The sequence below is a fragment of the Lissotriton helveticus genome, chromosome 12, assembly GCF_964261635.1.
Source record: "Lissotriton helveticus chromosome 12, aLisHel1.1, whole genome shotgun sequence".
Classification (NCBI taxonomy): domain Eukaryota; kingdom Metazoa; phylum Chordata; class Amphibia; order Caudata; family Salamandridae; genus Lissotriton; species Lissotriton helveticus.
Genome location: NC_136073.1, coordinates 565,478,629 through 565,503,333, shown reverse-complemented (window position 1 = coordinate 565,503,333; position 24,705 = coordinate 565,478,629). Strand labels below are relative to the sequence as shown.

General features: G+C 45.4%; 1 protein-coding gene and 2 long non-coding RNA genes across 5 annotated transcripts in view; 1 reads left to right on the top strand and 2 right to left on the bottom strand.

Moving 5' to 3' along the window:
- Positions 1-5,304, bottom strand: part of E2F4 (E2F transcription factor 4) — a 349,237-nt gene extending 343,933 nt beyond the window's left edge. The window contains exon 1 of one of the 2 annotated variants that reach the window (XM_078669707.1): positions 65-5,304. In XM_078669707.1, coding sequence (XP_078525833.1) covers positions 65-190 — 126 coding nt within the window. In that variant the 5' untranslated portion in view covers positions 191-5,304. The remainder of the gene's footprint in view (positions 1-64) is intronic. The other variant, XM_078669709.1, reaches the window with a different exon arrangement.
- The window catches only part of LOC144798704 (uncharacterized), a 61,311-nt gene continuing 37,132 nt past the window's right edge, over positions 527-24,705 (top strand). For both annotated transcript variants that reach the window (XR_013603619.1, XR_013603620.1), the window contains exon 1: positions 527-653. This is a non-coding gene — a long non-coding RNA (uncharacterized LOC144798704). The remainder of the gene's footprint in view (positions 654-24,705) is intronic.
- The window catches only part of LOC144798705 (uncharacterized), a 148,031-nt gene continuing 136,890 nt past the window's right edge, over positions 13,565-24,705 (bottom strand). Inside the window, exon 3 of the long non-coding RNA XR_013603621.1 lies at positions 13,565-13,630. This is a non-coding gene — a long non-coding RNA (uncharacterized LOC144798705). The remainder of the gene's footprint in view (positions 13,631-24,705) is intronic.

The following is a 24,705-nucleotide window of genomic DNA, read 5'->3' as shown; positions in this document are numbered from 1 at the left end:
CTCTCTTTCACCATTTATGATTTGCGCTCTTCGTGCTGCAACCTGACGACGCGCTCTCTCTCACCACTTTGAGGTCCAGCACGCCATCCTTGGCTTCCTGCAGGAGGGACACAAACTTGGTAGTTAGGAGGCCCAGACTCTTCTCGTGCCGGCTCGGGGTGGCCGGTAGCTGCTGAGCCGAGTCCGCCATCTTTCAGGTCGGTAGCGCTTCCGGGTCACGGGAGCGCGCGGGGCGGAGGGGTGGGGGCGAGCCGAGAGCTGTCGTGCTCGCACTGTGTAGAAGGGCACTGCAGGTGGTCGGAGAGAGGAGCACGCGCTCGGTGGAAAGGTGCAAGAGTTTGATCTGAGGGTGCACGCGCCCGGTGAGGGGCGCGCGTGCTAGAGGCTGGGGCGCGAGGTTGATGGAAGATGCACGCTCGCTTCCCCCAAGAGCCGTTACCGTCGCGATGCAGCTTGGGAAGGGTTTGAACAGCAGCTCTAGCGAGGACCGCGGCGCAAGTGCAGATAGAGACATGGAGGCATCATGAGGGCATAAGCGAAATATACACATAAGGCAAGAGCACAGACCAGGCAAGAGGTACCCGGGGAGCTATAGCAAGCCTGCAGAGGGTGCGACAGCAAAGGAAGATATCAGAACTATCAGCTGCCTTAGTGTGAGTGGGTGACAATCTACAGGCAAATGCGTTAAACATTGAATCACTCTTTGCCATAAGTAGGGAAATGACCAGTATTTTAGTGCCTTTGTGTGAGTTTTCTGTTAGGGCTCACGCGTGTCACTCAACACTGGACGTACATATTTAAAAGTTTATATAGCGCTAGCTTAACCCGTAGGCATCAGGGCGCTTTACATACACACAGTAAACAGCAGAAGGACATTACATTACCTAGTTGACCGGCAGTTAGGAAGCAAACCAAAGAAACAACAAGGAATAGAGCACCTATTAGTGTTACCAGCGCGTGCCAGCAGTAGCAGCTAAATTACAAATAATGAGTGACACATTGAATCACTCTTTGTCGTAAGTAAAGCAAGGCAATAACCAATATTTGAGTGCCTCTGAGTTTTATGCTAAGACCCACGAGTGTCGCACAACACTGGACGTATATCAAATAGAGCAATACCTATTGGTTTTATCGACGCTTGCTAGCAGTATCAGCCAACTTACAAATAATGATTGTGGCTGAATAATTCGAACTGAAAATCTTTCAATTCAGAAAATATTGGGGTGTGAATTAAACATTACTAGGGCCTGTGGGAGGGGTATTGATCTTCAGAAATTTTCAATCACTCCAGTACACCCCGTTTTAGCACTTTTTTCTGCAATCTCTCATTGGGGAACCTCATAGAATAAAGGCAAGTTCCGGCAGTGAACAGTAAAACTTCAAGATAAATGGTCAAAATTCAGGGGGAAAAGTCAGTTTTACAGACACAGTAGAGTAAATCAAAGAAGTGCTTGACAGTGTCTCACGGTTCCTGCAGCAAAGAAGCTACTGGTTGAAGGCTGAACCAAATACAGCTCAAACCTAGAAATTTGAATGAGATGCAGAGAAGGAGCACATACAACAATGTCAAAAACTCACACACATACATGTTCACCAAAATCATCATAGCAGTTGTATGCCAACCAGCTCACCACAATCTCCTTAGTGCACTGTGCACAGTCAATGGCATAGTGCACCAGCCCATATTGTACAGGGAACTGTGACTTAACGAACAGTGCATCTCATCCGGCAGCACTTTCAACTACAACCTTAGGGCTATTGCACCGCCCACCCAGAACAGTACACCAAACCACTGCATAGCATGTGTATGTATGTATCTGGTATTTGTAAGGCACAAACTAATCACCCCTAGGAGTCTCAAGGCGCTGGGAAGATTAAATGAGCTATTGCCCAGAGTCACAGGGTGCTGAGCTGCCGCTGGGGATTGAGCAGTGAGCCATATACTCCAGAGTCAGCCTCTCTGGCCGCTGCACCACATTCCCCCATGGCTTAGTGCACAATCACACACAGCACAATGCACAGTGGAAGGTCACTCAGCACAGTAAACTTCAGTCTTCGGTACACTCCTCTATCACCCTCAGAACAGTGAACTACAATCTGTGGCACAGTGCACCACAGCAAAGCTAATATACACCATTTGCACCTCAAAATACTTCCTTGCGCACTGCCTAGTTGTCTCCAGTTTTGAAGCAACAGTTCAAGTAATGCATTTGAAATGCAAACTTGCTGTTGTCTTGATGCTACGTCTTCCAAGTTACCCTCGGTGCTATTCCACTTTTGCAGAATCCTAAACTATATTGTTGACTTTTCCCAGAAATCATATGCCTATATTTTTGTTTAAAAACGTGCCTGAGGCTGTCAAGGTCAGTTATTACTAACTTTGATCGGCAACTCTACTATATCAATGACGACTTTACCATCTACACACTCTGAAGAAGTCACCACCATAATGACAGTCATCAGCTTCATTTAGAATGTGTCCATAACTGTTTGACACCCATGTATGGGGAGGGAGTTTTACTTCTCAGGTCTATTCACAAGCATGCAAGTGCTAAACTACTGACAACATTTTGCAGCAGTGTCAGTGCCTTAAAATTAATCCTCTTCTCGACTGGCTGCCATTCAATGTCATGCAAGATGGGTGACATATGCTATCCCCTCACAATGCCGACTACTGCCTTCGGTGCGGTTAGAAGCACCCATAATTTTCTCATGTTGGACTTTGAGATCCTGGAATATTTTTTTTCTGTTAGAGAAATAATGTCGGTCACAGGACGAGGGGTTTTAGCAAAAGACAGGAACTGAAAAGACAAAGCATCTGAACGAATGGCACACCTTGCCAAATTCTGGTGATGGTGCTTACGGAGGAAGGGAGGAGCTGGGTGGTCCGATGCTTGCCCATTGGTCAGGGCTGGGTAGGCCTATTTCGGGGCTTTGATACATTCATAATCTCATAGGTCAGTTGGTTCCTTGTTAAGAATAAATATCAAAAACAAGTCCAGTGCGTCGTTGGAAAAGAGGATATCAATTTGCCCAAAACAGGCTTGGATGCCAGTAAGTAATAACTAGCACACACTTGTAGGGCAATTGAACAGAGAGCATGTTGTGTAGAGCGCTAGGATCAGCTGGCCGACGTATCTGTCAATCCAGGGTCATCAGTCATACTGTGGCCACAGGCAATGGTAGCTACTGGAGGATGTAGTAAACCACTTTACTCGCTGTGAAGAAGTGGCATTAAAATTATAGACAAATGTCACCTGGTATAAAAGCAGTTATCGACATTTGAAAAACCTGCTGTATAACATCATGTGACATGGTCTGGCTTACTGTAGAAAGTGGAACAGAGCTGAAACAATGGACATATTCTGTCTTTTGTCAGATAAATAACAGATGATGGACATTAGACTTAATCTACTGAGAGTTTGTGTAATTAGTGTATATGTGGGCACCCTACCTCAGGAAAGGTACATTGGCTGCCAGAATATAATTCTAAAGCTGGACAGGACAGGATATATATATATAGGGAAGAAGTGTGGCCCGCGGCCAGGGCGACTGACGCTGGAATCTGGGGATCACGGTTCGATCCCCGGCTCCGGCGGCAGGTTAGCCCAGCACCATGTGACTCTGGGCAATAGCTTGCTTAATCTTCCCGACGGCCCCCAGCGCCTAGAGACCTTAACGGGTGATTGTGCGCTTTACAAATGTGGATTAATTTGTTTTTTGCAAAACTCAATCTATGGAAGTCTTTCACTTCCGTTTTGCTAATTTGATTTTTTAATAAAATAATTTCTGGATGTAAAATGCCAAAAGAGTCTTAGCTAAAGTTTACCTTCTTATTCGAAGCAGCTAAAACATTGCAGCGCCAGATACTAAACCATTTTACATCGAATAAAAAGTGGCCTATTCTGTTTGTCACATTAGGTGAACAGCCCATTTAAAAATATGGTATCGTTGTTTTACCTAACCAGTTTTAGACTATTACGCGGATTGTATCCCAAGAAATGTAGAGAGCCCGTTTGTGTGTCTGAATAAAGGCCTCCAAGGCTTTAAAACTACCTATGGTGATGCTCACTCATCTTCCTCTGGGCACCAGCAGCGTCTTTATATCAATCTCAGAAAGGTTAATGATACATTGTTCAGCGTGTAAACAGTATGCATCAAGAGTTTGTTACCTTCCATTCATCCATCCATCCACCCACCAAGATCAACCTCTATCCATCTATGCACTAGCAAGATGCACCCATTGACCCAGATCTATCCATCCTTTCAAGCGCCCACCCATCCATCCTTCTGTATATCCATCCATGCACCCGAGATCCATCTATCCACCCATCTGTCTGCTCACCCACCCCCAAGCTACATCGATGTACAGAGATCCTACCATTCTAGCACCCATCCATTAATCTAAACACCCATTGTCCATCCATCCAGCAAGATCTATCTACCCATCAATAAACTATCCACCCAACCTTATCTACCCATATAAGCCAAACCCTCATCTATCCATAATTCGACATAGCCATTCTTATGCCCATCAAGATCCATCCATCAGTCCACCCTCCAAGATCCTTCCATTTACCCATATTAATTCATCCATCTGCACAAGCACCTGCCCTGTTATCTATCCATCTATAAGTGCATCCATCCATCTGTCTCTCCTTCCATCCATGCAGGCACCCATCTCCACCCATTAGTCTTTCTACTTCCCATTCATAAAGATTCATCCATTCATTGATCCATCCACCTGCCCCACCAATCTAACCATCTATTCATAAATACTCCCATTTACACTGTCTCCATTAATGTCCACACTCCATCCATTCATCAGTCCACCTCCTACTCATCCATCTATCCCTCTGTTCATTCATCAATTCCAAGACCTATCAATCTCATACAATAATAATAAAAAGTCCACAATGCTAAAGTTAAATGAAAACCATTCATGTAAGTAAAACTCTTAAGTGCCATGTTATATGAGAGGAAAATAGTAAAAAAAAAAAAAAAGAAACTGAAACTCCATAATAATAAAAGCCAGAAAAAAGCAGGCTTGTTATTTTGTTCTGTTAGAAATATGTCTTTGGTCCATTCAGTGTTCAATATCCTTTGAGGTTGCATTGGAAGCCAGTTCCGATATTTGCATCACTAGCTGATAGCTGCACAATATGCCATAAAGGTGTAAAAAGTAAGTGCTGAAATTATGTACAAATGTTGTCCGTTATTAGTTCAATAACAGACAACGGACATCAAGCTGACAATCCGGACAGTCCATGTAATTTATGGATAGCTTGTCAACCTAGTCTCTAACTGATGGCCACTTACGTGCCTTTTCTCTTAACATTTCTGAAATCTCCCCTCAGTATGTTTCCCAAATCATCTCCTTCTGCCTTATCATTGTCTTTTCACTCTATGCTGTATGTACTTTCTTGTATTACTTACTGCTTACTGCCTATTATGCCACCTGGCATGTAGGGCAGTAACAAAGAACCTCCACTTTAGGATGTCTTGGGCAAGTTTCTGTCCAGTGCCCCAGCTATCGTTCAGGGTATTAATTTCTCTCTCCACAGCCTACCTACAGGGGCCATATTACACAAACTGCCCTCGGCCACTACGGGCATTTGTGCCCGCTGTGCAAACCCCCTGGGCACTTTGGTATTATAGAAGGTGCCACAGACGCATGTGTGCCCCCTTCTGTAATACCAATAGCGCTGGCGCACATAAATGCAAGCGCTATCTTCAGGGGGTATGCCCTCATTTGCATGGGGGCGTGCCCCATGCAAATGATGGAATCCCTTTGTCTCTGCACCCATGCCGAAATACAGACGTGGGCGCAGAGGCAAAAAAACTCTCAGGAGGTGCACTGTACTGTCGTGCGCCCCTTGAGAGCAGCCCTCTGGAGGGAGGAAAGGGGGTCCTATGGACCCCCTAGACATCCCCTTGCAGGTAGCTGCATTCACTAACTGCACTCGCCTGCAAGGGGATCTCTAATCCCCCTTCAAAGTGCAGGCGGGTTGCCGCCTGCACTGTTAAAACACCGATCCATTTTTCACATGAATGCACTGCCCCCAGGGCAGCGTGAGTACGCGGCTGCCCTGAGGGCAGCGCCTTCGTCATAATACGGCGCATTTATGCTCTGGGAGCACCTTGTGAAAGGTGCGCCCAGCTCAATGAAGTAAAATACGTTGAATGTATAATGCAGTCCCAGGAGTACTTTGGCCTGCCTCTCTTCCTTTGCATTCTGGGGTCCAATGGAAAGCTGCCCTTGTGATGGAGTCTTGTTCTCTTATGATACTATGTCCTATCCATCTCTATCTTTTTCTCATAATGATGGTGTGCATGCTCTCTTGCTTGTATCTGGTGAGCACTTTCTGGTTGGAGCTGGTTCGCAGCCAGAAAATGTGCAAGATTCTTCTCAGAATACTGTGTAGGAGGCTGACAGTTTGGTGATTTTGCTCTTCGTCAACCAGCATTTTGATCTATACAGGAGTGTGGACTGAAGCCCAACCATCATCACCCCTTCTACATTAAGGAATCTTCTGCTCACAAACCCTAAAGCATCTAAGATTTATATATACTAACAACAAACCCTTCTGATTAGGTGTAAAAAAAGACACTGAATTAGCTTGGAATGTGATTTAAAAGTAGTATGGCCTGTTTCTACTTGGCGATGTATGTGGTCAAAAATATGCAAAACGTCTTGTGCTGCTAATACTACTCAATCACTATTTTAACTCTATAACACATTATTCTTTATCTTTTTACACTTCATCACATATATTCCGATATAGCTAACAAGTGTTGGTCCTGCCATTCTTGCCCTGCATACATCTCATCTTTATTATTACTTCTCTTTTAGTACATAACTTATGGTTGCAGGTCTGGAATCAAATTAACTCTGTTTTTAACTCCAAGATACCCTTTTCCAACATCAATGTATTTTTGCGAAGTCTAACCAAGCAGTGGAATTTCAACAAATAACAAAGAATTGGAAGGATTGCTCCCAATTATCTTTCAAGCGTGGTGGTATGCAACCGGTCATAATCATAGGCTGGACACATCATACTGACTTCCTCTTTCGCTGACCATACCGTTCTGTTCTATGGTCTCCCATCACAAATTTTCTGGACGAACAAGCACAATCCTCTTTTCAACATCACTCAAATTCAGAGGAAGTTCTTAAACCCACTGAAATTCCTGTCTCCCCTACCGTAGCATGATGTTTTTCCGCTGTTTTTTCATAATACATATTAATGCATCATAATATTTTATATTATCCTTAAAATGTTACTAAACTGGCCATGTATGATTATAATATTACATTTCTCCTTTTTTATATGACTAGCATTTTACCTTATGGTTTTCCTCCATTTAATCTACCTAGTATTTTCTCTTTTGGTTTGAATATCATATTATATTGCATAATTTTTATTCTCAATAAACCGCCTTAAAAAATTAAGGAGTGTGGACAGAACAGAGTTCTGGTATAGCCTCAGCTTGGCGTTGCTGCTGTACTGAAATGACATCTGCACATTGTTTATCATCCTGAAGGCATTCCTTACCTTGTTCAGTCTGCTCTTGATGTCACTTCCTGTGCCTCCATAATTTCTGTTAGCACTTCCTAAGTAAGTGAACTCTTTAATTATGGCTAGGTCCTCGCCAACCACCTTGATTGGTAAAGGGTTTGGAATGTTGAGTGGCATGCCTTCTGACTTCTTTGAGTTAATCTTCTCACTTGCTGTGCATAGGTGTTGAGGCACAATGTCTTTTCCTGCATATACTGGTAATACGCACAGTTAAGGTCCTCTAGTGTAGAGAATAAGGTCCATCTGATACCTCTGGCCTGGTCTTCAGCTGTGCGTTGTATTACTAGGTGGAAAAGCAATGCTGATATCACACATCCCTCTCTCACATCTTTGTTGATTTCAAAGCTATACTCTTCTTTCTCCTTGCAGGTAAAATTATAATAGAAGCTCTTTATGAGGAGACCTTTCCACTGTGATATGCCATAGGCCTTCAATATACACCAGAGGCTGTCACGATGGACACTGTCATAGGCTTTCTCAAAATCAATAATTAAAGTTGATGTATAGTTGTCTGCCACTTCGTGCACTGCTCTATGAAATGGTGTAGAGTAAGGATCTGATCAACACACCCTCTGCCCTTGGGAACCCAGCCTGTTCTTTCCTTAACCACTTGTTCATGGCATCACAAATGCATGCATAATAATTTTCACCAGTATTTTACTCAGGATTGACAGAAAGATAATTTCACGCCAGTTGTTACACTTTGTTAATATTAGTTTCTTTGGAATCTTGACTATGATGCCTTGGTTCAAATCATCTGGTACTTTCTTTCCCTCAAACAAATCGATGTAACATATGGTTGGAGGATCTTGGCTGATGTTTCAGGGTCAGCCTTGAACATTTATGCATTCAGATTGATTTGGTCAGGAGTTTTTCCGTTTTTTTTTAGATTGGATGTCAGTGACAGATTCTTCTTTCTGTGGTGGGGCGGTGTTCACTGGCAAGTTTGTCTTTGCTTCTTAGATGTCTGCTTCGCTTGTTGGTACTGATCTGTTCAATACTTGTTTGAAGTGCTACGCCCAATGTGCTTCCTGCTCTTTGTCAGTTGTGAGTAGTCTGCCTTGTTTGTCCATGATAGAAATGTTGTTTGTTGCACAAGATTTACCACTGACTATCTTTGAGATGTTGAAGGCCTTTCCAAGTTCTCCTCTACTGGATGCCTTGTCTGCTTGGCTGGTAAGGTTACTCATCTACACCGGCTTGTCTGCTCTTGTCATTTTTATGACTGCTCTGTTTGTATCTATGTACTGTTGCCTGTACTTCTCTGCAGCCTCTCAGATTAGGCCCCACAAGTTTATTTTTTGCTGCCCCCCTGTCTTCAATAGTTTGCCATGTTTCTTGTTTATCCATTCTTTCCCCTTCCTTGTCTGGATCCCCAGGCATGTTTCACTGCTCTTCATCTATATTAAAGAGACCTGTTCCCATTTGCTGTTGACTGTGCCTGTAGCTGGCTCAGACAGATCTATTTCTGCCAGGAGTTGGATCGTGTTTTTGATTTGTAGAGCGAATGTCCTCCCGGCCTTGGGGTCCTTTAATTTTACCACATCAAAGTGCTGTCATACTGATGTTTTGCATTCTGTTTTTCTGAGTTTGAGCATCACAAGATTGATCAATAGAAGATTATCACTGCCAACGTCCACTCCCTTTCTCACTCTAATAACTTACAGTGAGCATCTCCAGGTGCCACTTATCATGAGGTGGTCAATATGGTTTCTGTCTCTGCCATTGGGAGAACACCAAGTTAGTTTGTGAATATCACTGTGGGGGAAGAGACTCCCTCCTATGACTAGATCATTTGTGGCACATAATTCCAACAGTCTTTGTCATCGCTCTGTCATGGTTCGTGCTGTCATTTCCCACTTTAGCATTCAAGTCTCCCATCATAATCTTCAGGTTGTGGTTCGACAAAGCTTGCATCTGTTGGTAAAATATGTCTTTGACTGTTTTCTCTGCGTAATTAGTTTGAGCATACTTCTGCATAATGGTGGTGTTGATGTCTGCCTTTTAACCTGCCTGTCATGAGTCTGCTGTTGACTGGCTTCCACTCAGTTAGGCATTTCTCTGTTCCATTGCTCTGGATGATGGCTACTTCTTTGTGATGTTGGTCATTGTCCCTTCCCAAGTACAGTACCGTCTCTCTGGTGGTGGTTTTCATAATGCCAGATCCGGTCCATCTACTTTTGCTGACTGGAGGAAAGTGCCCCTTTTTGTTAGGCCTCCCCCTCCCTTTTTTATCCAAATGCTGATGATTATGACTCTGATAGTGCACTGGAGTCTGCTGCCGTGACCCCAGTGCCGGTGCTTTTTCCCAAAACTGTTATGCTCGACCTGATAATCTCAAATTGGCAAAGACTTTGCCCCCTTGTTAGTCCCTAGTAATGGTGCCAGGGGAACCCAGGACATAGGTGGTAAAGGGGTCCCCAGGGATGCAGCACAGTTTTGCGCCACCCTGGACGACCCAAGCAAACGACTGACAGCAGTCCTGCTATTGCAGACTGCAAGACAGTGCAAACTGCTAGAACTCAACTGTGTCCTCACAATGTATGGCACAGTCAAGTTCTCTGCCTCTAATATATGTTAGGCACCCCTAAGGTAGGCCTCCTCAGCCCAGGAGGCAGGGTGCATTATATTATATGGGAAGACATATAAGTGCATGCCCATATGTCCCTATAGTTGTGTTTCCCATTGGAAACTCCTATAAGTGTTAGCGGTCCATAGGATAACACTCTCAAGATTGGCAGTTCTATTATGGTACCACTAAAATATATCATGTTTGCTATCAAACAATATGCCTTCTCACCCCTGACATAATTATTGTGCCCTGGGTGATGTGGCATGCACCCAGGGGGCACCTTAGAGGTTGCTCATCTTGTTGTCCCAGCTCCACTGGGCTCTGGCTGACCAGCCTGCACTTTCCTTTGCCTGCTTCCGCCAAGATTCCCAGGAGTCAGGAACAAAGGCTTGGGCAGCAACTGTTGTTTTGCATTGGGCAGGAAGGAGGCCACACTACCCTCCTCCCAAGCAGGCTGGTGAAGTGGCTCATCAAGGCGATGATTTTCAAATGCAGCTCCGCCTCCGGTATGCATCAGGGCTGACTCCCAGCGGAGGAAACAGCCCTCCCCTGCCCTAGGCACATTTACACCCAGACAGGTGGGAAGTTAGCTGTGCAGGGAGGTGTACACCCAGAGAGAAGGCTGGCCACACCTCCACGGTGAGCAGCCTGGTCTGTACACTACAATTAGATTTCTGCCATTTTTATGAGTGGCAGAATAGAAGGTTCTGGGTAGAAAAGTTGATCTACACCCCCGGGTGTGGTCCCCTCGGGGGCGGATTATCTGCAGGGACTAGCTGCCATTGGCTCATAGCTTCCACATCCATAACTCCGCAAAATCTAGTATTTAAGGGAGCCCCTTGACACCAGAATCTCAGATCTTAATAAGATCAAGGAAAGACCAAGAGGATGCCTCTGTTGCAAGCAACAGGACTTTGCCCACAGAACCAAAGCAAATGAGGAATACTTTGTCCATGTGGCTACGGACTTGGAACTAAGTGAATGACCCTCGTCCTTGGCAAAAACTCCAGAAGAGAGGGACTCCTATGGAAGCCAGATGTACCCTCAGACTCCCCTAGAATAGTGACACTAGTCCTTTGCAAGCTGCAGGTAAAAACACTCTCCGGATCCAAAGCAGGAACAGACTGGGAACACAAAGCAGCCGACGCAATTTTTCCGGACCAGCTCCCCGAGAGGGGGAGGTGGGTATGGGAGGGTATTTAAGTGTGAAGCACTGCTGCTTTTGTTACTGGGTTCCGATATTGCGGCACTCCGGCCCTCACTGCTGCAAACCGGCCCCCAGCCTGACGGGGAAACGCCCGCTGCGGACAGTCCGGCCCTGATCCAATGGCTGGTCTTCGGACCCTCCATGGGATCGCCTACATCCAGGTGGTCCAGTGCATTGTGGGAGTTGTAGTCTCCCTTGACTTGAAGTCTCAGGCTGCTACCTCACTCGCCCGGACCCAGTGAAGTTCCAGAACGTTTTTGCCGTATTAACCGCTACCAAGGCTTGTTGGCTACCAGTCTGGCAACCGACCCCTTTACTCAATGCTGTATCAAGAGGTAACTCCAACCGACCTGTGACCAAAGTGTGCAACCTCTGCGTTGTTGTCCCTTTGCATATTCTTCCCCCTCAGTATTGTTTCAGTGGTAAAAGCAGTTCTCCCATGGCTCCCGTTCAGCACCACGGACAGCCAGGACAACCTGCATCTGGGCTCCACATGTCAGGTAAAGGTGAACTGACTGTCGTGGCTAGGTCCTGGGACCCACATCACCTTTACCCTGCAGGGGTACTACGCACCTCGACTTGAGAGTGACCAATTGTCACTTGTGGTTTTTCCCATTGACTGCAATGTTATCTTTTCCATGTATTTTTCATGCACCGATTTAATATTGCTTCAAAAATCGAAAACTCCGGTTATATGTATGCTATTCCGTTTGTTATGTGGTCTAGACTAAAATAAAAAATACACTCTGTTTTTATAAATTGGTGTCGCATTTCTCTCACGTCGTGTCAATTACTTATCGTCCATGTTGGTACTCTTCAATGCTTAACACATGTTCCTCTAGTAAAGCCTGACTGCTCTTTGCCACTCTACTAGGACTGAGCTAAGGATTTTTTAGTGTAAATCCAAGGACCACCTTTGGGTATTGTTATAATATTTCATGGTAAGGCTATCCAGCCATGCCACATAATATTCCACTTTCCTACACTGACCCTTAGTGTGTGAAGGTTGCAGTGTCCATTTCAGATGTTACTTGAACCAGCATTCTGTGTTATAAATAGTCTGTTCTGGTCTTGCACTTGGCACTCGGAAACTCCATTATCCTGTCAGTACTTTCCTTTTACTACTACTGTCTATTATGTCACTCATACACGTATCATTCAGAGACTCTGGAAGTCCCTCCTACCAAAAATATTTAGAGGTTCTTGCTTCTATTTCCGTAACAAATGCTTTTTTATGAGACAAGGTTGTTTGCTTTGTGCCCAACCCCCAAACTGGAGGACCAGTGAATTTCTGGCCTCTACCCTTTGACCTGGCCGGCTTGGGCAACCCTGTCAGGAGACTAAGCTCCTGCCTTCAAAGCTCTCCAGGTCACTGAGACACGCCAGCCCCTCACCCACTTCAAGGTGGAGATCCTCTAAGGAGTACTATTTTGCGTTTCCCCCTTTTATCATAATCTGATCCATTTACTCTCTCATTTGTAAAGACATTTTCTTTTCCTTTGGCTCTGTGAATATTTCAACAGCTGTGTACCTCCTTATTGCACTTTTATATAAAACAGTAATTACAATTGGCACATATGTGACCGTCTTTCTGTGTGTCCTGCAGAGAGGCCAAGCATTGGATAAACATGAAGTTTGAACTCCTTTACCCTTTATGCCCCACCATCAGGCACTGTGAGAAACTCACTTCCCTCAGCCTCAACTTCAAAGCTCCATTTGTGCCCGCCCTTGCGCACCCTCCGATAACCTAACCTTACCTGGACACCATGGGGCGACTCTGTTCACAGTATGCATTGTACAATAAAGAACCCTCGCAAAAGCCAAAAGGTTTACTTTTTAAATCGTTTATGATTGGACTCAAATACCTTTACAAACTTCTTTCCAAAGAGCCATGCCTTACTCTCCAGAGCAACAAAAAATAATAGAGAAGCAGATCTCCTCTATGCTTCAGAAAGGAGACATAATGGAGGTCCCATTAGAAACTTTAAGATTTATAAGTACACTCTTTCTTGTAAAAAAGAAACACAAAGGTTGGAGACCTGTCATAAACTTAAGAGAACTAAACAAATATTTGGTTTACAGACACTTCAAGATGGAGGTCCTGTGTTGCTTGGAAAAGAAAATACAGACAACATAAAAGCTGGACAAAACATATGCTCTTAGAGACTAAAAAATTAAGTAATCACATGTACTCACCTATTACCTGAAGTTACACAAAGACCTTGAAGCAGCTTACTTCTTAGTAGGCACTATATGACAGTCACATGTTGTCTGGGAAAAAATGCAGAAATACTAAATGTTTTTATTTTTTTAAATTTTAAACTTTACAATAGAATACAAAGTCAAATTATTATTCACCAGACATAGTCCCCCCCACCCCCCTCCCCAGGTCCATAAATATTAACAATAAATGTTATGTTTATAAGCAGTGGGAGTCAACCGGATAATAAAAAAAAAAAATCAGTTTAACACTATTTAAACAAAAAAATCCTGTTTGGAAAAAAGGGCTGTGTTAACAAAAAGGGCAGAGAGCAAGAGGGGAGGGGGGGGCGCCAGAGGGAAAGAGGAGAGGAGGGGGTGGGCCCAAGAAAGGAGGAGGGCGGGAAAAAGATAGGGAAAGAGGAAGACATAGTAACATCATAATATCACAAAACAATTACTTTAGTTCCTGTATTAACCTCTTGCGTGCTTATGACGAGCTCAGCTCGTCATGAGGCACAGTGGAGCTGTGCTCATGACGAGCTGAGCCCTTCATAACGGCCGCGGACTTCCCACGCAGGCTACTTCCCTTCCTGTGCGGGCGTTCTACGGGAGTGGGCAGAGTCGTGACGAGCTCAGCTCGTAATGAGCACAGCTGCACTGTGCAGCATGACGAGCTGGGCTTGTCACGAGCACCGCGGCGCAGCACACGGCCCCCTCCCCCCCCCCGCACCGCAGGGGAATAAGCCCTGCGTGAAAGGGGTTAAGCCATCTAGTCAGGGGGTCCCAGATCACTATTCCCCTTTTTTTTTTTGTTGCATGTCTGCCTTTTCTAGCATAGATAGCCTTCTCTAACATGTAGGTAGCTAACAGCCTAGTTTGCCATTGGCCAAAAGAAGGAGGGATCAGATCTTTCCAGTATGTAGCAATGCAGATCCTAAGGATAGTTATTGCGACAAACACTAATGCACCCCCTTTTTTCTGATCAATAGTATCATACAGTCCTAACATAATAGTGGTTGGTGTAAGTTGAATGTCTAGTAGTAAAACTCCACTTAAAAACTGCTGCACTCATTTCAATAATGGTTCTAGTTTTGAACATGTAGCAAACATATGCACAGAATCTGCGCTATACTCGGCACACCTCAGGCAAGTTGTTCCTCTGCCCGTACCCCATTTAGCAATCCTGCTAGGAGTTATGTATAGAAAATATCCTGTTATATAAAAGTGTGCTTGCAATTTAGGTGACGATAAATATGTGTGTGCAAAACTTAAAGATGCACAGAAGGTGTTAGGTCGAGCGTTTAGTTTCAATTGTCATTTTGCATCTATTTTACTTGTGTCATCAGGTCGTCGTTCATTTAGCATAAAATAAATACTTCCTATCCGTGGAGCAGTTTATCTAGGAGGTCTATCCTTGCTAACCCTATTAGACCCCCAATCTTATTTGTTAAATATCTGGCAATAGCGTGATACTGAAATATCTGATCGTTGCTCAGTTTATAACGGGTTTTAAGAGCTTCAAATGGCCAAATACCATCAGGGGTAATCAAATCCCCCAATTTAAAAACACCAGCCTGATACCACTTTTGAAGGTATGTATTTTTAAAGATAAGTATTTCTGATAAGGGTATAATAGTTTAATCTAGCCAGTCCAAGCAATTTGCGAATGTTAGAAAAAATCCTATAGGCACTCATCCAAGTTTTAAATCTGACCCGCTTGTAGTCGCCGAGTTCCAACTGACGCCAGAGGCAACCCCTAACACTTTCCCCTAAAAGTAAAATGTAAGGAGAAGGCAGTCCTGAAGGATGTAGGATGCAATCATCTTGCAATAACTCAGAGCTGTATTGCAGAGCGGCAGCCCAATAATATAGTTTTAAATTGGGAAGAGCCCACCCTCCTCTGTCTCTAGGTAGAGAAAGTAGATTAAAAGCCCTTTTCGGTTGTGAGTAGGCTCAGATAAATTGGGAAAAAATGTGTTAAAAAATTCGTAGCATATTGTTATTAAAATCTAGCGGGATTGTCCTAAAGAAATAAAGTTACTTGGGAAAATAAGTCATTTTAAAAATATTACATCCCCTACTATTGTCAGATGTAAGTTATTGATTTTTCGGAGTGACTTCTTCATGTCAGCTGCTAACGGGGTCAGATTTTCTTTAACTATTAGGTCTAGATCTGAAACTATTTTGACCCCTAAATATTTGGCTTTCTTAGTGATTCTGTCGTCAGCCCAAGTTATTTTATCATTTATGACAATCTGCATTTTTGCTTAGTTAAGGGCATATCCAGATATCATTCCGAATTCTTGGGATTCTTGTTCCAGAGCCCTAATGGCCGATTTAGGTTCCGGTGTTATTATGGCCAAGCCATCGGCATAAGTCATAATCTTTGTGTTCGTGCCAAACCTATTCAATTTGATTATTTTAATCAGAGGGTCAATATACAGGGCAAAGAGTAATGGGGAACAGGGACACCCTTGCCTCGTCCCTCGTGATATCCTTATCTGTTTTGACAAATGTCCATTAATTAATATTCTAGCTGTAGGGTTTTGATATAGTGCCTGTAATGCCTGGACTATCCTGGGGCCAAAGCCAATCAGCCGCAAGACAGACATAAACATTGCCAGGAGACCCCATTAAACGCTTTTTCGGCGTCCAGGAGGATTAATGAAATCGGGTCTCCTGTCACTTTTGCGGCGTCAAATAAAGTGATGGTACGGCGGTGCCCTTTTTCGGGATGAACCCATGCTGCCAGCTCGAGACTAGTTGTTCAATATTTAAGGATAGTCTAGAGGCAATGACTTTAGAAAATATTTTAGAATCAATATTGATAAGGGTTATAGGTCTGTATGATGACCTCTCCAGGGGTGATTTATCTTTTTTGGGAAATATTACAATTTTTGCGGTTGACCAAGAACTCGGTGGAAAGGCCCCGTCAAAGATAGAAACTACTACGTCAGTGAAAAGATCTTTTATTTGCTGCTAAAAAACTTTATAAAATTCTACCGGAATGCTATCCGTTCCAGAGGCTTTACCATCCGGAAGACTTGCTAATGCAGTTGCAATTTCCTCCCAGACTTGAGAAATTTCCATTAGATCGTGATTATCGCTATTGAGTTCGGCTATCGGTGTTGTCTCTAGGTAATCGCTAATCTCAATTTCTCTATATTCTATAGACCCTACCGTCTCTTCAAGATATAGCTTCTCGTAAAATTCCCTAAAAGCCGCCTCTATTTTGATAGGGTCACTGGTTATCCCTTCAGAGTCTGTTTGTCTTGAGTAGATTGCATTTGCAGTTACCTGTTGCCTAGTGGAAATAGCCAGTTGATGGCCAATGAGCTTGCTCCTTTCATAAAGTTTTTCTCGAGAGGATGCCCACTTTGCAGCTATTCTCTCTGCTAAAATGGTCCCCATCTCTGCTTTTGTAACAGTTACCATTGTCTGTGCTTCTTCTATTCCTATTCCTGCCTGGACAGCCTATATTCATTTTTTTTTCAGCATCTATCATCTGCTTTTGTAAGAGATTAACCTGTATCTTCTCCTTTTTGTTCCTTCTAATGGAAAATCGGAGTGTCTCCCCCCTTATACCTGCCTTTAATGTGTCCCATACCACCATTATTGGTGCTGTCCCGATAGTTATGTCCAGAAACTCTTGGATCCAACCCATCATATGTTCTCGATAACTATTGTCGTATAGAAGTGCTTTTTCAAATGTCCAGTTCGAACTTGGTCCCCTATCGACCCATCCCTCTAGGTTTAAAATAAATGGATTATGGTCCGATAATAGTCGGGGGGGGGGCAGTATCAATGCAGCTCGACTGTTGCGTGGCAAAAGTCTGGCTTGGAAAAAATGGTTCATTCCGTCAACTTCTTTTTGGGAATTAGGCCTAGCCTGGTCATACACCAGCTGTCTCAAAAGAAAATTCCCCCCAAAAACTAAAAATACCCTAGGTTTCTCATTTCCAAAGTTATTGTCATCTCGCCTCTGCTTCAGGTTAAAAGGAAAATGATGTGCCCTTTGGACCTCCTGATCCCAGTTCCAGCTAGTTTGTGACGGAAAGGCGACCCGGAGCAGCTTGACCATATACCCTCTGGGGTCCTCACCCTCAACGCCTTCAGGTATCCCCAGCAGCCTCAGGTTCTTTCTCCGTAACCTATTTTCCTGCTCCTCTAACTTAGATATTAAGTCAGTGAGACAGGCCGCATGGTAAACGCCTTGTTCCTTTACTTGAGATACTTCTGTTTCCAGGGCCTCTGTCCGAGCTTCGACCATTGAGACCTGGTCGCCGATATCAGTGCAGATCTTATTTAGTTTCCTGATACCGCCTTGAAGTTTTTTAGACGCTCCCTTGGCGGCAAGACTATCTGATCTTACGTCTACTTGGAACTGTTTAATAGAGTAAAAAATAGAGGTCAACGAGGGCTCAGTCAGATTTCCGATAGTTAGCTGTGGGCTCACCTCAGGTTGAAGATTGGGGGCCCCCAAGAGAAGTGACCCATATGGATCAGAGTAGTCCCACTTCAACTGGCTATGTCTTTTACTCCAAGCCTTTTTTTTGTTGAATGGTTCTAGTTGTGGGGTCGGATTTATTCTCTTCAGATTTACTACTTTCTGTAGAGCTAATAAATTCATTTTCTGTACCAGACATAGACCCATCTGAGACAGAGAAAAAGCTTTCAACCACTAAGTCCGGGGTCTGTGGGTCTGGGGTTGCTATTCTCCTCCAAGTGGTTACAAGTCTCAGCCCCTCTTTCCACCCAGGGAGTCTTTTCTGCACCTTCGTTGTCAAAGGTAGCCGTGGTAGTATCAAGGGCACAAGTAGTAGGTTCCGGAACCAGCGCAATGATAGGGTTGCATTTATCACCCAATACAACTCTAATAGTTCACAAATATATGGTATCTTGAGAAAGCAGTGGCATCTGTTAAAACCTAACCATGACTTGGACAGCTACACTGCCAACAAGCCCCGTGTTATTTACAAGACGGGGACGACCTTGCGTAATCTGTTAAGTCTGTCCATTGTCATAGGGACAGCTACTTCCAACTCCAACACCTGGTTACCTCAAAAACCGGAGGGTTTTTATAACTGCACCAAGTGTAACGTTTGTCAATTTGCTGAAGACAGGAAAAAAACGTTTTGTTACAACACAAAACAAATACACCACATACATGACTTTATCAACTGTAATACAAAATGTGTGGTTTATTGCATTATCTGTCAATGCAATCAAATCTACGTGGGTAGTACGATACAACCTCTCAAGGAGAGGATTCAAGAGCATGTGAGAGCGATCAGAAATCATAACATCAACTATCCGCTTGCAATACACTACAACACCGCTCATGCAGGGATGGAAATCTTAGCGATCAAATTTCATGGAGTCGCTTTGGTTGATACAAACCCACGGGGTGGTGACAGAACTGCTGCACTCCGAAGAGTGGAAGCAAAGTGGCTGATCAAACTTAGGGCAGTGGATATGGGCCTCAACACAGATCGGGAGCTACATGTATTCCTTCGGGACTGAGATAAAAAGCTAAGGTAAGAATGCCCATAGATAACATCATCTCAGACTCCCTTGGGAATATGGAACAATAAAAAATAAAAAAAATTAAAAATCAACATATGTATAGGAATGTATCATGTAACTATCTTGTGAACTCTGTGGTCATGATCCCAATTTAAGGGGAAGAAATATAACGAGTGGGGAAATAAATTATACGCTATCAGTGCCAACTCAATTTCAGGTTGCCAACTGTGCTCTCTTATGGGAGAACTGAGTGGTCCAATCTAAATCTCAAATTATAAACTAGCATTTTTGGCACTCTTATGGGAGAACTCAGTGGCCCAATCCAGATCTCAAATTAAGAACTAGCACTTTTTGGTTGCTCTTCAGCTTTGCTGTCCCCACTACCTTCTACAAATGACCACATACTATTCACCTCTCACCAGGTTACCTAATGGTGTTTTTTTGTTTGTCTGCTTAGACCTCTGACCTAACCGAGTAGCTTTTTTAAGCCTCAACACCAATATACTCTGGTAAACTGAATTATATCATGTGTTGATGTGCGCATTATAGAATGATCGTATCGCCATTGACTGTCGGGAGTGTGTGACTTACAAGTTACTAAGAAGATTACAAACCATGCTAGTTATCTTTTTCACATTTCACATATTGCAGTATCTTCAACAGTATCATCTAGTAATATTCCTCGCAATTCTATATGTTTCCACTCTTTGCATATCAATATCAATTCTTTCACTATGAGGTACTAGTAAGATGGCCGCCAGTGCGGATGAAGTTTCCCTATTAGGATGTTGCCTCGTCTATTTCTACTATCATTTCACATGTATGGCGAGATTAGGAGAACATACTTAAACCGGCGTTCTTCGCGCTTTTTCGTTTCGGCGTTCTAGGTCGGTTAAGAGGGTTATCACGTCGCTCTGAATATCACTATGGACTAGGTGAGTTGAAGGACCCGTGGGACTTTATTGTACGGGGGGAGAAGTATTATTTAGGTGGGGGGATGACGTACCAGAGCCACATACATACCCTTTAGATGAGGATGTCAATCCAGAACATCCCAAGGATGACAATGCATATAATTTTCCACCAAACAATGGGGGGTAGGTGGACTTGTGCATTTAGAAACGTAATTTCATGGCGTGATGTGAGTTGTTACCTGGCTTATAAGATAGTCACCGCTGCTGATATATCGGCTATGCTATGCCCACATGGGGACAGACTTTGTTCATGCACCTACCAGTTAGTCGTGTGTGGGCAAGATAAGCCCCCCCCCCCTTTTTTTTAGGTCTCGCGCCTGCGATGCATATGGCGAAGCCATATGCGCATCGCGCAGGCGCGATACTATAGTCATCGGCTATGCTTCCCAGGAGACAGGAGATGTCACGCGCACGCTCTGGAAAGCGATCGGCGCCGGCCGCGCGTGCGCGTTTCCCAATCTCCTGTCTCTCTGGGAAGCACACAAGCAAGCCCAGCAAGCCCCGCCAAGGTAACTTTGAAATAATCTTTATTTCTTGATAATTATTGCCTCTGGACTTTTTTGTTTAATATTACGGGCATGTGGGTTGTGTGATGCTGCATAAACAGATGCGTTTGGAGTTTATTTACCGATCCGCTATGGAGGGGCTTTTCTTTAATCTGTTGGTGGCTGTTTTTTTATTTTTATTTATATTGCGTCTTCATGTACACATGATGTTTGACTTTTTTGAGCAATTCGTTACGTTGGGCTTTTGTATAATTTGATACTAGCTGTTATTTTATTTATATTGCGTCTCCCGATGCTGTGTTTGCCTGCCCCGCCAGCTCTCCAAGGTTGCTATTTGTTTCTTTCCCATCTGCGTACATCACTTGCGGGATACAGGTAAATCTGCATTCTAGAGTTGCCTTTATTGTTTTGAGGCCGGGCGCAGGGGCTGCTCCGATGTTATCAAGGCTGCTATCCCACTGCTAAGGCGGTGCTGCACTCACTGCCTTGTTTATATTTGTTTTAGTTCCGTGATGCTCCGATCTTTGCCCCTTCCGAGTGGAGCTTCCGAGTGGAGCTTCCGAGTGGAGCTTCAGAGTGGAGCTTCAGAGTGGAGCTTCCGAGTGGAGCTTCCGAGTGGAGCTTCAGAGTGGAGCTTCAGAGTGGAGCTTCAGAGTGGAGCTTCCGAGTGGAGCTTCAGAGTGCAGAGTGGAGCTTCAGAGTGGAGCTTCAGAGTGGAGCTTCAGAGTGCAGAGTGGAGCTTCAGAGTGGAGCTTCAGAGTGGAGCTTCAGAGTGGAGCTTCAGAGTGCAGAGTGGAGCTTCAGAGTGGAGCTTCAGAGTGGAGCTTCAGAGTGGAGCTTCAGAGTGGAGCTTCAGAGTGGAGCTTCAGAGTGCAGAGTGGAGCTTCAGAGTGGAGCTTCAGAGTGCAGAGTGGAGCTTCAGAGTGGAGCTTCAGAGTGCAGAGTGGAGCTTCAGAGTGGAGCTTCAGAGTGGAGCTTCAGAGTGGAGCTTCAGAGTGGAGCTTCAGAGTGGAGCTTCAGAGTGGAGCTTCAGAGTGCAGAGTGGAGCTTCAGAGTGCAGAGTGGAGCTTCAGAGTGCAGAGTGGAGCTTCAGAGTGGAGCTTCAGAGTGGAGCTTCAGAGTGCAAAGTGGAGCTTCAGAGTGCAGAGTGGAGCTTCAGAGTGCAGAGTGGAGCTTCAGAGTGCAGCTTCAGAGTGCAGAGTGGAGCTTCAGAGTGCAGAGTGGAGCTTCAGAGTGGAGCTTCAGAGTGGAGCTTCAGAGTGGAGCTTCAGAGTGGAGCTTCAGAGTGGAGCTTCAGAGTGCAGAGTGGAGCTTCAGAGTGGAGAGTGGAGCTTCAGAGTGGAGCTTCAGAGTGGAGCTTCAGAGTGGAGCTTCAGAGTGGAGCTTCAGAGTGGAGCTTCAGAGTGCAGAGTGGAGCTTCAGAGTGGAGCTTCAGAGTGCAGAGTGGAGCTTCAGAGTGGAGCTTCAGAGTGCAGAGTGGAGCTTCAGAGTGGAGCTTCAGAGTGCAGCTTCAGAGTGCAGAGTGGAGCTTCAGAGTGCAGAGTGGAGCTTCAGAGTGGAGCTTTAGAGTGGAGCTTCAGAGTGGAGCTTCAGAGTGCAAAGTGGAGCTTCAGAGTGCAGAGTGGAGCTTCAGAGTGCAGAGTGGAGCTTCAGAGTGCAGAGTGGAGCTTCAGAGTGCAGAGTGGAGCTTCAGAGTGCAGAGTGGAGCTTCAGAGTGCAGCTTCAGAGTGGAGCTTCAGAGTGGAGCTTCAGAGTGGAGCTTCAGAGTGCAGAGTGGAGCTTCAGAGTGGAGCTTCAAAGTGCAGAGTGGAGCTTCAGAGTGGAGCTTCAGAGTGCAGAGTGGAGCTTCAGAGTGGAGCTTCAGAGTGGAGCTTCAGAGTGCAGAGTGGAGCTTCAGAGTGCAGAGTGGAGCTTCAGAGTGCAGATTCAGAGTGCAGATTCAGAGTGCAGATTCAGAGTGCAGATTCAGAGTGCAGATTCAGAGTGCAGATTCAGAGTGGAGCTTCAGAGTGCAGAGTGGAGCTTCAGAGTGGAGCTTCAGAGTGCAGAGTGGAGCTTCAGAGTGGAGCTTCAGAGTGCAGAGTGGAGCTTCAGAGTGGAGCTTCAGAGTGCAGAGTGGAGCTTCAGAGTGGAGCTTCAGAGTGCAGAGTGGAGCTTCAGAGTGGAGCTTCAGAGTGGAGCTTCAGAGTGGAGCTTCAGAGTGGAGCTTCAGAGTGGAGCTTCAGAGTGGAGCTTCAGAGCGGAGCTTCAGAGTGGAGCTTCAGAGTGGAGCTTCAGAGCGGAGCTTCAGAGTGGAGCTTCAGAGTGCAGAGTGGAGCTTCAGAGTGGAGCTTCAGAGTGCAGAGTGGAGCTTCAGAGTGGAGCTTCAGAGTGCAGAGTGGAGCTTCAGAGTGCAGAGTGGAGCTTCAGAGTGCAGAGTGGAGCTTCAGAGTGGAGCTTCAGAGTGCAGAGTGGAGCTTCAGAGTGGAGCTTCAGAGTGCAGAGTGGAGCTTCAGAGTGGAGCTTCAGAGTGCAGCTTCAGAGTGCAGAGTGGAGCTTCAGAGTGCAGAGTGGAGCTTCAGAGTGCAGAGTGGAGCTTCAGAGTGGAGCTTCAGAGTGGAGCTTCAGAGTGGAGCTTCAGAGTGCAAAGTGGAGCTTCAGAGTGCAGAGTGGAGCTTCAGAGTGCAGAGTGGAGCTTCAGAGTGCAGAGTGGAGCTTCAGAGTGCAGAGTGGAGCTTCAGAGTGCAGAGTGGAGCTTCAGAGTGCAGCTTCAGAGTGGAGCTTCAGAGTGGAGCTTCAGAGTGGAGCTTCAGAGTGCAGAGTGGAGCTTCAGAGTGGAGCTTCAAAGTGCAGAGTGGAGCTTCAGAGTGGAGCTTCAGAGTGCAGAGTGGAGCTTCAGAGTGGAGCTTCAGAGTGGAGCTTCAGAGTGCAGAGTGGAGCTTCAGAGTGCAGAGTGGAGCTTCAGAGTGCAGATTCAGAGTGCAGATTCAGAGTGCAGATTCAGAGTGCAGATTCAGAGTGGAGCTTCAGAGTGCAGAGTGGAGCTTCAGAGTGGAGCTTCAGAGTGCAGAGTGGAGCTTCAGAGTGGAGCTTCAGAGTGCAGAGTGGAGCTTCAGAGTGGAGCTTCAGAGTGCAGAGTGGAGCTTCAGAGTGGAGCTTCAGAGTGCAGAGTGGAGCTTCAGAGTGGAGCTTCAGAGTGGAGCTTCAGAGTGGAGCTTCAGAGTGGAGCTTCAGAGTGGAGCTTCAGAGTGGAGCTTCAGAGTGGAGCTTCAGAGCGGAGCTTCAGAGTGGAGCTTCAGAGTGCAGAGTGGAGCTTCAGAGTGGAGCTTCAGAGTGCAGAGTGGAGCTTCAGAGTGGAGCTTCAGAGTGCAGAGTGGAGCTTCAGAGTGCAGAGTGGAGCTTCAGAGTGCAGAGTGGAGCTTCAGAGTGGAGCTTCAGAGTGCAGAGTGGAGCTTCAGAGTGCAGAGTGGAGCTTCAGAGTGCAGAGTGGAGCTTCAGAGTGCAGAGTGGAGCTTCAGAGTGGAGCTTCAGAGTGCAGAGTGGAGCTTCAGAGTGCAGATTCAGAGTGCAGATTCAGAGTGGAGCTTCAGACTGCAGAGTGGAGCTTCAGAGTGGAGCTTCAGAGTGCAGAGTGGAGCTTCAGAGTGGAGCTTCAGAGTGCAGAGTGGAGCTTCAGAGTGGAGCTTCAGAGTGCAGAGTGGAGCTTCAGAGTGGAGCTTCAGAGTGGAGCTTCAGAGCGGAGCTTCAGAGTGGAGCTTCAGAGTGCAGAGTGGAGCTTCAGAGTGCAGAGTGGAGCTTCAGAGTGGAGCTTCAGAGTGCAGAGTGGAGCTTCAGAGTGGAGCTTCAGAGTTCAGAGTGGAGCTTCAGAGTGCAGATTCAGAGTGGAGCTTCAGAGTGCAGAGTGGAGCTTCAGAGTGCAGATTCAGAGTGGAGCTTCAGAGTGCAGAGTGGAGCTTCAGAGTGGAGCTTCAGAGTGCAGAGTGGAGCTTCAGAGTGGAGCTTCAGAGTGGAGCTTCAGAGTGCAGAGTGGAGCTTCAGAGTGCAGATTCAGAGTGGAGCTTCAGAGTGCAGAGTGGAGCTTCAGAGTGGAGCTTCAGAGTGCAGAGTGGAGCTTCAGAGTGGAGCTTCAGAGTGGAGCTTCAGAGTGGAGCTTCAGAGT